This window comes from Penicillium crustosum (genome assembly GCF_028827405.1).
Source record: "Penicillium crustosum strain IBT 35664 chromosome Unknown utg000002l_segment0_segment0, whole genome shotgun sequence".
Lineage (NCBI taxonomy): Eukaryota > Fungi > Ascomycota > Eurotiomycetes > Eurotiales > Aspergillaceae > Penicillium > Penicillium crustosum.
In genome coordinates, this window is record NW_026623123.1 from 585,129 (window position 1) to 598,539 (window position 13,411).

Here is a 13,411-nt window from a genome sequence, read left to right on the forward strand (position 1 = left end):
GTCATATCCAGTCGTTCATACAGGCATGTCCAGTGTCTGATGAGTTCGCCCAAGTTTCAATGCAACTCTGGCATTTTCGGGGAACAGTAAAAATACAAGTGGAGATCAAGCCCGTGGAAGGGAAGCTTGTAGTTGAGTGTGTAGAGAGGAAGGAGAATCATTTCAAAGACCTTGGTATAAGGCGAGCAGTGTAATCAGACCTTGTAAAACACCAGGATCAGATCTGACTGTTCCGCTTGGTGTGAATGGCAGTCTGTGTTTCGGTCTGCGGGAAAGTCGGACCTGGCTCCCCATCACTTGCTTCGGGCAAGGTGTTCATGCCGATTCCGTTCTCTACATCGTATGCGTGGATGAGGCCTTCGCGGTCGCTGTTTCCATTGAAATATGCACTCGAGGAGCTTCGGCGGGACTGCATTGAGCGACGGGTCTGGAAGCTCGCCATACCGTCTGTTGGCACTCCATCCTCGTCAAGTTTTGAATTCACCATGGTGTGTCCATCTGGGTCATGTCGCGAGAGGTTTAGGAGGTATACGCCGGTGAATATGATAAGGAATCCACAGAGTAGAGAGATGGTGTTGACGGCGTCGGTGGTGTTGAATCCCTTGAAAAGAATGAAGGAGGCACAGAGGGTCGCGGTTGTGAAGGTAACATAGTAAAGGGGGTTTACGCTGTTGACGGAATCATGTTAGCCTCCCCTCTTCACATTGTTTAATGTTTACACTTACATCGAAGTCGAGAAGGAGTTCAATGCTTTGTTGAAGTAGTTCATCTGCGTCAGAATGCAGAATCCGGTCACAATGGCAAAGACGTAGGTAGATGCGTGGACGAATTGGTTGTTGCCACCAATGGTCAATTTCACTGCAATACCAAAGGCCTTGACGGACATGACGGAAACCGATCCAACAGTGGAGCAAATCGAGATGTAGACGAGCGGGTTCTTTTTGCCATAGACGGGCGCAACCCGGTAGATCATTAGAGTCGAGAAGACCGCAACTGCGACACAGTAGAAAAGGAATCCTAGTCGCAAGGTCAGCAGTGTGTTTTGGGCGCCGGACAGCGATCAAGTATTCGTACCTGGCTGAACCGCATATCCGAGAATCTCATCGACAGTCTCCACCTGCTTGTCTGGAGGTGCATGGAGAACAATGACAACCGATCCCAGCAAGCACAGCGCACAGCCCAATTTTCCTAATACACCAAGTATCTCGTTGAGGAAGTATGAACTCAGGACCGCACTGTGTCACGTCAGCTATGAGATTATGCACGCCATCGAAGAGATCCCTACCCGATCAGAACACTCAGTGCACCTAGGGGTGTAACCAGGATGGCCGGCGCAAAGGCGTACGCAGCAAAGTTGGCGACTTCACCGAGGGCCACTATGAGCCTGTTAGCATCTCCGGATGTCAACACTGGCAATTAGGCTCCGTACGTGTCACTATACCACCCCACCACACGGGACTCTTCAAGTATGAGAATCCTTCACCTTCAAACCCATGTCGTTCGCAGGCGTGCATCAAGCCCTGTATCCAGACGCATTAGCGACTCCGCTCCGATAATGATCGCTTTGGACCGAATGGCTGCGGTGTTTGTCCAGCGCACCCGCCATCCAAGCATCCGTTTTCCGGTAATATTCGTGGCACACCAACCTTTTTAGTGATAACAAAACTCGTACCGATCGCCATGGTCGATACAATGGCTAAAATAAGCCCGACATATCTATAAAGGCGCAGCGCGCAACCATGTTAGTGCTGACCAGCTTGCCCTCGGGCAATTTAGAGAGAGAGTTGGGAGAGCCATACTTATCTGGAATCATTTTGACGTGATTTGTATCTTAGGAGCCGGGAGCTCCTACTGTCGAAAGACCTCCAGTGCCGGCAATGGATCGGGAAATGAGCGAGAGACTCGGGTGAGCGAAGGAAGGGGTGGTAATAGGCTAAGGACTGAGGACTAGGGGGGAAGCAAAGGGAGCAAATAAGGACAAAACAGAAAAACGAGCCAGCCCGAGATTTCTGATGAGTAAGGAGGATGTGAAGAAGCTTGGAAGATAGGTAAATGGCCAGAAGCCAGAAGCCAGAAGCGCAGAGAGTGATGTGGTGCCTGCGTGCGGTGGGGTTCCGTTTCAAGCCCGATCGGGGGACGCGTAAGAGAACAACGGGGCTAAAGGACTTGAGAGGCTTGGGAGACCTACCAAGTACCGAGGCGATTTGTGCTTTAGGTAATTTTTAATTTTAATGGTTCTTTTTTAGTCCAAAATTGTTTTCATATAAATATGCATAGATAATGTAGAGCTTGAAATAGAATAGGTGGCCCTAACTCTGGTATTTATGCACTACCTACTAAGTACATATTTACTAGGTACATCCTAATATACCATATATCACGAATTATGTATCGATATGTACTCCGATATGTACGGAGTACACATCTATTGTATTCACAGTTCGGGATACTTGTATACACTAGTAGATATCAAGTAGTACGATTGGTCTTGTTAAAATAAAAGCCAAATAAAGCCAAATGGACCCTGACATGACGCCAAGACCGGCGTTTCAGCTCCCTCCGAATGCGGCATGGGTTTCTATACTTAGCCTAGAATCCCCAGAGACTCCAATTTGGGTCCACTGCATGACATTGTCTTATGTGGCTGGGTTAGTACAAAATGAATATATAACATAAAACGTAGGTATTAAGTACAATATACCTATTACATATGTACCTGCAAGCATACATTTATTCTACAATACCCCCTCCCCACCATCCCCGGAATGTTTCTCCTGTGCCCCATAATATAAGCGAGATTATAAGGAGTTGGGCACTTCAAATCTGGGGGTATCGGGTCAGACATACATACCCATTCTTCTTGATTTATACAACTTAACAGGTAGAAGCTGAGACAGGTATCTCGGAAGTATTTAGATAACGTCCATCTGGAAAAGCATGTGGGCTAAAAATTCATTGGTAAAATACTACAAACACGTGGACTAACCCATCGCGCCGATACGCCAGATCCTAAAAGGAAAATGCATTGATAAAAAAAAAAGCCCAAACCGGCACCCATCAACACCGAACAAAGATTTTTGGGCCGAAAGCCGGCAGTGGTATCTTGAATCGCAATGGCAGGGGAAAGTAGAAGGACAAAATAAGAAAACGCAAGAATAGATGATGGGTAATTGAGTAATGTGTCAAGAGCACCCAGGGGTCGGTCCAGATGCGGGATGAAAAAGGAGAAAGCGGATGCCGCAATGGAGTTGAAGACGTGCGCATGCTTGGGGAAGGGGTCGAACATACCTGTTTATTGTTAGTAGTCAAACGAGACACTGCGTCCATGGATCGAGGTCGTTGCTGGCAAGTACGGTTATTAGTATTGGGGGGTAAGAGGTCGTGTGGAACGAGCCACCAAGGGTCAAATTCGCTGGACACCAGGCATGACGAATGGGAGAGATTGGAAAAAAAAGGACCCCAGGAGTTAAAAAAAAATCCCCGGGGTTGGAAACGTGGTTTACGAAGAGCGGCGACGTTTGGTGTCAGCGGTGGTTTCCACCAGGTCCCAGTCGTCCTCATCTTCGCGAGATCGTTTGGCAGACGAGCTCTGGATGGTTTGGGGGTCTGTCAAGGAAGGGTCTGTTCCAACCAGCTCTACAGCCTCCGATTCTTCAAAATGGGTGTCATAGTCGCCAAAATGGTTCTCGTCAAACTCGTGATCATCGGCACCCTCGTTATCTGCTGAAACAGGAGCATCGAGCTCATCCTCAGGCTCGTCGTAGTCTATGCCCTCGAAATGATCAAGGGTATCGTTTTCTGTATCTTTCGGGGGAGTCTGCATCAGGTCTACAGCGATTCCAAGCAAATCATCTGCGGGCTCTGGTGTTTGCTCCTTCTTGTCAGATGCATCATGCACGCCGCCGTCAACCGGCGGCACGGGCTGGTCATGGGAAGGGTGGTTGGTTTCATCCCGCAGGAGAATTTCTGAAACAACCTCATCTGTCGGCGGGGCATCTAACTCATCTGCGTCCTCTTCATCAAGGACAAACGGCTGATCGACTGGTTCTTGAGCATCAGCATCAGCATCAGCATCAGCACCAGCATCAGCATCAGCACCAGCATCAGCATCAGCACCAGCATATTCACCGCCAGTGATATCTTTTTGCAAGGCCTCTGAATCATCCACTGAGCCGATGTCTTCGTCCTCGTAATATTCCTCAACTCCCAGACCATCGTTCTCAAGGTCCTCTCCGTAATAGTTCTCGTTGTTTTGATCTCTACCGGCGTCCGCGGAAACGTCCAGAGGGGCATGCTGGGTATTCTCTTTGGTCTCGCTTGCGCCAGGCATTGCAGCTACTGTGGCAGTGGAATCACTTTGCCGGCCCTCAGAATCATAGTGTTCTTCGTTCGTATCAGTGTGGCCATGGTCGTCTTCTTGCTCTGGATCTTTTTCGATATGGCGAGACACATGGGAGCGATCTAACTCTTCGTTCTCGGGCTGCTCGGGCTGGACTAAATGAGATTCAGACTCAGATGCAGCCTCAGCACTCCGCTCACGAGAAGCAGATCTATCCTCATCCTGTGTATGCACAATCTCTGTTTGAGCGTCAGAGACGACTTCAGGCTGGACCTGAGACTGTTCGCTATCTAACGCCTGCTCTTCTCCGGGTGCTGGAGCCGTTTGCACTTCGGTGCTTGAAAGCTCTTTTTGGGCCTCATTGGTGTAGTAGACTTCGTCTTCGTGCTCCTCAGCCCCATGGGCGCCAAGATCATCATCGGAACCTGCCTCAGCTTCATCATATTCATCCCATGAATGAAGTTCGGAATGAAGTTCTGAAAGTTTCTTGCCCTCAATTGCAGCGTCATTAAGATCTGCGATCTCAGCCGGGAACGCACGCTTGGTGCTCAGTGTAAGATAAAGGGCGTCGGGCTCGGTGGTGCCATCATTACGACAAAGTCTAAGATAAAGATCTAGGATCTGATGCAACGTAACTTGAGAAGTATGAAATGAGTCCTGAGAAGATCTGTTAGTACGTTTGCCGATGGGAGATAATTGAAAAGGGACTTACCTCTGTCATTTGGATACCGAGCGTCTCAATATCGATGACCAGGACTTCATTTCCTGCCATTGTTTTTTGAAGCACCTGGCGCAGAGCCTTGAATATTTGATCAATATTTTCATAAGCTAGAGCTTCATCCTCAATGAAGAATGTATCTGCCACGTCTCCCTCAAGGGGAGGGAACAGAGCAATCTCGCAGTCCTGGTAGAGAATTTTGACTGGATGAACAGGCTCATCTATGTATGTGACCTGTTGGAGAGGTTCATCCTCATCTGCAACCTGGTTATTTTCCTCAGGCCCAGGCTGCGCCTCTGGCGCAGCGTCATCAGTGTGGGGATCTTCAATAGAATGTTTGATTTGGCTGGCCTCCGGGGCCTCGTTAGGAACTTGCGTTGCCTCAGTCTCTGACACAGAAGATTGTGATATCTCGTTAGCGTCTTCGACAAGCTCTGACTTTCCATTGTGACCGCCGGTTTCGGGACTGATGACGGTTTCGGATGGTTCCTCAGCAAGATCATCATCAACAGCCGTGCTTGGCTGAACTTGCGTGTCTGGACCCTCAACTCCAGAAGTCTTAATTTCATCTTGAACGGGTGCAAGTCCCATAGAGTCACTTGTGCCTTGAGGTGCTGCTTCGAGGGGTTCCACAGTTGTGACTGTGGCATCCTCCTTGATGGGGTTGGCAGCGTCTTCATTGTTACCCGCAGGTTCGAGATGAATGACGGGGCCGGCAATATTCATGTCTTCGCCCTGATCAGTCTCAATCATTTCTTCTTTGTATGGCTCCTCCTCAAATTGCACGTCGATATCGTTGTCTTCATCGGCGTAGTTGTCAGCGTCGATCATCGACCCTTCGGAGGGCCCATCGGCCATGTCGGCGTCGTAGATCGCGTCATTGTTGAATTCGTTAGGCTGAGAGATACTAGTGAATTCATCTGCACCCATCATATCACTGTCCATGTTCGAGACATGATCCTCCATGAGGTCGATGTCGATGTCAAAATCGTCAGCCTGCCCTTGATAGGGCGAGGCCATCTCCATAGAATCACCCGTAGCTTGGACTTCCATTATGGGGTATGCGATCAAAGGGGATGCAAGAAAACGCGTAGAGATGCGCTCTGGGGGTCGTGGGTAGTATTGAAAGTTCAGCAATGACGTTCCATAAACGCGGTTGAAATGAGGGCTGAAAATGAAAGAAAAAAAGATTCCTCGGCGATACTCAGAGCAAAATGCTACGAGTAATAGCAGGAGAATCGATGAACTGAGTGTTGGTGGAGTGTATTCAACGCGTGGGAAAAAGAGGAAGTGAAGAGAAAGTGTCTGGCCGACGACTAAGCGAAAGGAATGCACGGACCAACCGCCGCCGAAGTGAACAGAGTAGCTCCCTACCGCTGCCAACCATCAACAACAGGGCGTACGCTTCTAGTCAAACCTACGCTTCTCTACTCCTCTCTATACTCTTTTCTTTAATCACTCTTTTATTGCCATTTGTGTGCGCCTTTTGTGCTGTTTTCTCACCATGGTAAGCCCTTGTTCAATCCAATTCGCGGGGGAACTGGACTAATCAACACACACCAGGTCGTTCTCGCAGCGTCGATATGCACCCGCGGAGGTAAAGCGGTCCTCTCGCGCCAGTTCCGAGAGATCTCTCGGTCCCGAATTGAAGCCCTTCTCGCCTCCTTCCCCAAGCTGGCGGACTCCGGAACCCAGCATACCACTGTCGAGCAAGACAACGTGCGCTTCGTGTACCAGCCATTGGATGAGTTGTATATCGTGCTGATCACCAACCGTCAATCGAACATTCTCCAAGACATCGACAGTCTCCATCTCTTTGCGCAAGTCACCACCAGCATCTGTAAGAGCCTAGACGAGCGGGAGATTCTTCGCAATGCATTTGAGCTCCTGAGTGCGTTTGATGAATTGGTAACTATGGGATACCGGGAGAATCTTTCTCTCTCTCAAATCAAGACCTTCCTGGAAATGGAGAGTCACGAGGAGAGAATCCAGGAGATCATTGAGCGGGTATGTTGTGAAACCACACCGGTGGTTAGTTCATGGCTGACTTATATTGATAGAACAAAGAGTTGGAGGCAAGCGAGGAGCGCAAGAGGAAGGCGAAGCAGCTGGAAATGCAACGCAAAGAGGCTGCTCGCACAGGTCGTGCCGCCGCCCCAAGAACTCCATCCTATCCCGTCTACACACCCCCAGCGCGCCCCTCTGTGCCCGACACTTATGATTCATACGAGGCCGAGAAGAAACAGTCCTTTTCCAAGTACGTTGGGTTGATTTCTAATTTAACTATTCCGAGACTGCTGCTGACTGCGTGATAATTAGGCCCATGCCCATTCGCGGCAAGGGCATGCAACTGGGCAAGAAATCAAAGGCAACGGATATCTACGAGAAGGTCCGGGGTGATATGGGCCCCGAAATCGAAGAGGAGAGCCCATTGGTGGCTCCACAAGCCTCGGCCCCGGTGCACGACATTCCATCAGCCCGCGAGTCTCTCAATGCGGATCGGGAGCCCATCCAACTCACAATCGCCGAGACCATCTCAGCCACACTTACTCGGGAGGGAGCCTTGAAGTCTTTCGAGGTTAAGGGCGATATGCAGCTCCGTATCAGTGATCCCTCCCTCACCAAACTCCGACTCGACTGCCAGGCTATTCCCACACATGGCGCCCAGTTCCGCACCCACCCCAATGTCGACAAAGCTCTCTTCACCAACTCTTCAGTGATCCAACTGAAGGACACTACCAAGCGCTTCCCCGCCAACAACTCCATCGGCGTTCTCCGGTGGCGTGTTGCCAGCTCGGCTGACAATGCCGATATTCTCCCCATCACATTCACCGTTTGGGTAAACAAGGGCTCTGACTCTACTACCGTAACCGTGGAGTATGAGCTCACCGGCGACGACAGTCTCCGCGATGTGGTTGTCACTATTCCATATGGCACGACAGAGCCTGCTGTGTCTAGCTTTGATGCAGTCTACGAGGTCTCCGGTGACAGTCTGGACTGGAACCTGGGTGCTGTTGATGAGTCGAACGCCTCTGGCAGCTTTGAGTTCGAGGCGATCGACGCTGATGAGAATGAGTTCTTCCCGATGAGTGTCCGCTTCACAAAGACCAAGCCTTTCGTGGATGTCGACATCAACAGTGTTTCTCTGCTGGAGATGGAGGGTGAGGAGGTTGCATTCTCGAAGGATATTCGAAGTGTTGCGGAGAACTTCCTCATTGAGTAAAAATGGGCTTGGAGTACTACTGTATAGAGTTCCTAATGATGTTCGGATTGTGGTGTTCTTTAATTGCTTCCAAGATCGTGTTAAGCCAATCCCTGATTTGATTCTTTTTTGACTTCTTTTTACAACAGTAATAACCATCCTAAGTTATCACGGGTTGAAGGCCTGACAAACAAGGCCATTCCTAGAGCGAAGGTTATAATCATCCCAACGTAATAGAACGTCAGGGTTATGGGCTTGGCTCAAATTAACTCAATGAAGACCGGGCTTACACCAAGACGGGAGACGTTGGTGAGAATTGCCGTCAAACTTTTCCCCCCTTGGGGCTTATCATCCTCTTTCCAAATGAGGTGTCCTGGCCTGAATGCCCAACCAGGGACGAACCACTTTTAACGTCGGCGCCGCCACAGTCTAACGTCAGATTGACTTCGAGGCCCCCGGTCTGGGCCATCTGCACACTATTTACTATTATTTCCTACTTACGGTGGATTTAAATCTTCATATTCTTTCTACTAAAGATGGCTAATTCAAGACTGCGGAAGTTCAACGTTGTTCATGAGTTCTTTGGAATACAAGATTCAGCATTTCAAGAACAGCCCTGGGGCTGAAAGCGCTAGCGGTTGGATTTGCTGACTCTGCTTGGGTCGAAGCTTACATTCTCTACTTGAATCCTATATCACGACCCTTGGTCGCTGCATCGGAGTCCAGAGCTAGTCGGTACTAACAACCGAAAGCTGACCCTGTCAAAAGGATGGATCACCGGGGGAGGTAATCTGATGGTTAAGCCAATACTTCAGGCTCTCTAGAGTAATCAGATCCATTCAGGTCCACACTAGGCTATTTGGTTGATGGCAAATAGCGTGATCAATAACCAAAAGAAGGTATTTTGCTCATGAAAACGTTGAACTTTCGCCCCCATGCCCTACAAGGAGACTGAGGCAAACCTGCACACAGCCATTCCTCATTTACCGAACGGGTGGCCAATAGTGCGCGTTTACTCATTACCCTAAACGAGCATTGGATGTCATCACGGAGTATCTATCGGGCTTGACCAGCTCACGGTTCCCAACGGTGCCCCAAACCCGAGCCCTTCTTCCTTCATCCTTCCCCGGTCTATGCTTCTTATGGGTCAAATCCTGGGGTGTTTTATAAAATCCAATGACCTTCCTTCTCGTCTCACGCTATCGTATTGACTATTTGATTTGACAGATGTCACGGCAATAAGAAAAAGCTGATATTGTCATTCCAATATATACCAAAAGGTCTTCGGAACCTATACATTGCCCAAACTCGATTTACTCATCAATGTAAGTGAAGAATGGAGATCACGTAGTTACAAATTCCACTGACATTCAGTGAACAGCTTCAGTGGCCATATCTTTTGCGGTTCACCATGAGTAATATACCATTTCCCTCGTGGAATGATCAACAGAGCCTCTTCAAATTATCGTGCGCTGATGCAGACACGTGTAATCAGTTGTCCAGTGTGGTAAGTGTGAAATCATGATCGTTCCAAGCCAAGAAGTATTATCTGATAAAACATTTAAAGGATAACTCAGCTTCTCATCTTCAACGAGGCGAATCTGAAGTGGGCACCAAGAAAATGGCCATCCCGCGATTAGCAGAAGGAGCCGAATCTGCCTTCACCTCTCCTGGTAGGTTCCATCGTCGACACGTTCGTCGAGCATGCGAGTCTTGCAGACAGCGGAAGACGAAATGCACCGGAGATAAGTCCGGGTGCCGTAATTGTCGAGAGGCTGGAATCATCTGCTGTTATACCGATGGCAAAAGGGAGAAGTCCAAACGGTATGCAGAGTCAATATTAAAAAAGAAAGTGCGCCGCCATTATTGCAAAAGCTGACATCTATAATCAACTAAAAAGACAGTTGGCAAGCTTGTCCGCAAAGGTGCAGGCATATGAAGATGTCATTAGCAAGCTGAGCAATCGTTTTGGCGTGTCTGATGAGCAACTTGTAAACATTGCCCTGGCAGCGGTATGTAATTTAACCCACATCCGATAACTATGTTACCTAATACCAAATCAGGAATCGGCCCCCGAATTGGCATTCAACCCAGAAACATGCCTTGCAGCAGCTGGAGAACGAAGGATTTCATGGCATGCGGGTTCTGAGCCACCGCCCTCCCGAGCATCATCCGTTAGTCCCTTGGAATCCGGCGACCAGACAGAGGAGGACTTTAACAGAGATGAAACTGCACGAGCAACGGGTTTCATTGGAAAAAGCTCCGAGATTACTTGGCTCCAAAGGCTCAGCAAAGAGGTCAACAGTGAATGTGAGGCCTGGCCTGCAACTCTTCCCAACACAGACGATGATAACGGTCTACCCTCTCCAACTCTGACGCCTCGGCCGGAGAATCCAAGTGAGCCATGGGTAGTGGCTTCCAACTATTACCTTGATGACCTGGACATTCCAACTGCGGATCAGAGTGATATGTATGGAGTGCCATCACGGGAAATGGCAGGCAAAATGCTCAATGCCTACCTGACTTCGGTGCACCCATCCTTCCCAATCATTGGGGTTTCAACCTTTGTCCCCCAATTCCAGGTTTTTTTCAGTCAACCATCTCTCAAGCCAGGAAACAAATGGCTCGCCATACTCAACCTGATCTTTGCCATCGCGGCTAAATATGGGCAATTGACGAACTCGGACTGGAAGGAAGAGGATGATGACCACCAAATGTACTTCTCGAGGGCGCGGGCCTTGAGCTTGGAGGATCAGATTCTCCATCATCCTGACCTACAGCAGTTGCAGGTTGAGGGGCTTACTTCGTTCTATTTGATTGCGTCAGGGCATATCAATCGGTAAGTTAATTACCTACATGTCCTAACACTATATACTCACTACGTTGACTCATGCAGGGCCTGGAAACTTTCCGGAAGTGCAGTTCGAGGAGCACTAGCTCTTGGATTGCATTTGCGCAACGTGGGTGCGAGTATATCGGACACTTCTAAGGAAATACGATATCGGGTGTGGTGGTCATTGTATACACTGGATCATCTACTTACTATCATGACTGGGCGTCCCTCATGTGTTATTGACAGCTCTTGCACTACACCAATGCCTGTTCCTTTTGATGAGAGTGATTTCCAAAAAGACGAGGTGGCTCGGCTGATAGGCACAGCTGTCCTTCGTACATCGAGTGGTTCCGAGCGGATGCCCACCAACAACAGCGCGGAGGACCTGGAATCAGAAGCTGATTCTGATTCAAACGATTTGCCTGCCGAGGGAGAGACAAAAATGAGCCGAGCTGAGTATCTCAAGAGCCTTCCGCCTTGTACCTCACTTTACTTTTTGCAGTTGGCCTCCTTAACGAGCATTTCTAAGCGGATGACAGTGAAACTCTACAGCCCAGAAGCGTTGCAGTCCCCATGGGCAAGCACTGAATTTACTATCAAGAGCCTGATGCTTGAAATTGATTCATGGTTTATGAATCTCCCTGCTGCATACGATTTTACTTCGACACAGACATCTCAATGCCCCATTAGCCAGCGAATGGGACTCGCCTTTCTGTTTTACAGCACCAAAATCGGAATCACCCGGCCGTGCCTCTGTCGTTTGGATCAATCCCCGTCGGAGGAGGACAAGACTTACGAGTTCTGCAACAAGACTGCAGCGGAATGTATCGAGGCTGCATGCCACATGCTTACGCTATTCCCGGATACCCCAGACGCAGTACTGCTATACCGCATGTCGCCATGGTGGTGCACATTACATTATCTGATGCAGGCGGTTACTGTTCTTCTGCTCGAGTTGGCATTCCGGGCCCAGCACGTCCCGGAGAAAGCGACGATGGTCTCTAAAGCTGCAAAGAAAGCCCTGGACTGGCTGTCAACGCTATCCAAAACCAACATGGCGTCGGAAAGAGCCTGGAAACTCTGTGACGGATTTCTCCGCCGCTTGGCACCACATATTGGAATCAACGTGAACGATTTCCCTAGCACTGAAGAGTCAGACTTCCTCTTCGATGTCCCTGACACCGCAGACTCCCCTCCAGTAGCAGAAGAGCTAGCAACGGATGATGTCACATTTGACCCGTCCGCTACTATGCCTGCAGCAGTGGCTGTTGATGCTATCTCCGCCGAGCTGGACTCAATCGCTTGCTTCCCAATGGACCAATCCAACACTAGTCCTCTCGAGATGCCGGAATCCTACGGTCTCGAGGCGCCGGATCTACTCGATCAGTTCATCAAACAGGAGAAGGATCTCTCGGGTCGGAGCTCTTATGATGAATGTTTCCCCTATGACCCAGCCACCGGACAGATTACGGGTTCATTCTTCCCACCTGGACCGAATATGGAACTTGATATGGGGTACTTCTGGGGTGATCCAGTATGTTGAACGGTTAGCATCCTTGTAAGTGGATGGAACAACATGAAAAAAAAAAAGCAAATCAAAATGGATGCAGAATCAAATTGGAAAATATCTCTGCAGTTATCTGGATTCGGGTTCTTTTCTTCTGTCGCTTCATTTGCATGCCATCAAAAGAAAGAGAAAATTCTACACCTGTCTTCATATAGGCACTATAGAGAAAAGTGATTCTTGTTTCTCTGAACATCTCCCCCACTGCACTATCTACGAGTCGCAAATTCGATACACGAGTTTATTATCTCGTGGTAGCTGGTTATAAATTGCGTTGATTGACTTTAAATACTTCATGTCCATCCGCATCTGAAAAAATTAAAAATAAAAAACCAAAAAAGATTCTATGCTATGTACAATAATATATCTCACTACAATCGAAGTACATATACTCCCTGCATCCATAGAAGCTCTGATGTTAAGCTTGTCCCAGAACCAGATCTTCGAGACCCATGTATTCCGATGCCTGGATATATGGAGCCAGCCGGAATCCGCCCTTGAATATAAAATGTGAGGTCTAGACCGGTCGAAACCAATTCTATTCTTCTCATGCTCTTCGATCATTTTGTCGTAATTTCGGACTTGCCGCTAGGAAGGCAACGGATTTTGTCATGGTTCTCCAGTTGTGACGTGTGTACCTGCACGAGTCAAAATTGGAAACTGAACTTGGCAACTAGACATGTGCCCTCTTGTTTCCTCTCCTGTTGTGTCAGCTAGGGGTCGTCGCCACTAAAGAGTCTACTTAGCCTGAGGCC

At 48.8% G+C, this 13,411-nt stretch overlaps 4 protein-coding genes across 4 annotated transcripts; 2 read left to right on the plus strand and 2 right to left on the minus strand.

The window, feature by feature from the left end:
* Positions 1–217: 217 nt before the first annotated feature.
* N7487_003722 (DUF803 domain membrane protein) lies at positions 218–1,813 on the minus strand (the record flags this gene model as incomplete). The annotated part of the gene is made up of 7 exons (XM_056871469.1): positions 218–668; positions 726–1,017; positions 1,075–1,235; positions 1,286–1,376; positions 1,430–1,520; positions 1,647–1,716; positions 1,800–1,813. The coding sequence occupies 7 exons, from the start codon at positions 1,811–1,813 to the stop codon at positions 218–220; spliced, it is 1,170 nt and encodes a 389-aa protein (XP_056729189.1).
* Positions 1,814–3,499: 1,686 nt separating this feature from the next.
* Positions 3,500–6,371, minus strand: N7487_003723 (uncharacterized protein; the record flags this gene model as incomplete). The annotated part of the gene is made up of 2 exons (XM_056871470.1): positions 3,500–4,996; positions 5,052–6,371. Coding segments are annotated over 2 exons (2,817 nt in total), but the record flags the coding sequence as incomplete, so codon positions are not given.
* A 151-nt stretch (positions 6,372–6,522) lies between these two features.
* N7487_003724 (coatomer subunit delta) lies at positions 6,523–8,280 on the plus strand (the record flags this gene model as incomplete). The annotated part of the gene is made up of 4 exons (XM_056871471.1): positions 6,523–6,564; positions 6,621–7,064; positions 7,118–7,314; positions 7,377–8,280. The coding sequence occupies exons 1-4, from the start codon at positions 6,562–6,564 to the stop codon at positions 8,278–8,280; spliced, it is 1,548 nt and encodes a 515-aa protein (XP_056729191.1). The 5' UTR covers positions 6,523–6,561.
* Positions 8,281–9,670: 1,390 nt separating this feature from the next.
* Positions 9,671–12,635, plus strand: N7487_003725 (CeGAL family transcription factor; the record flags this gene model as incomplete). Its single annotated transcript, XM_056871472.1, has 5 exons — positions 9,671–9,766; positions 9,827–10,083; positions 10,160–10,271; positions 10,323–11,098; positions 11,156–12,635. 5 exons carry the CDS (start codon positions 9,671–9,673, stop codon positions 12,633–12,635), a joined length of 2,721 nt encoding a protein of 906 aa, XP_056729192.1.
* Positions 12,636–13,411: the final 776 nt, after the last annotated feature.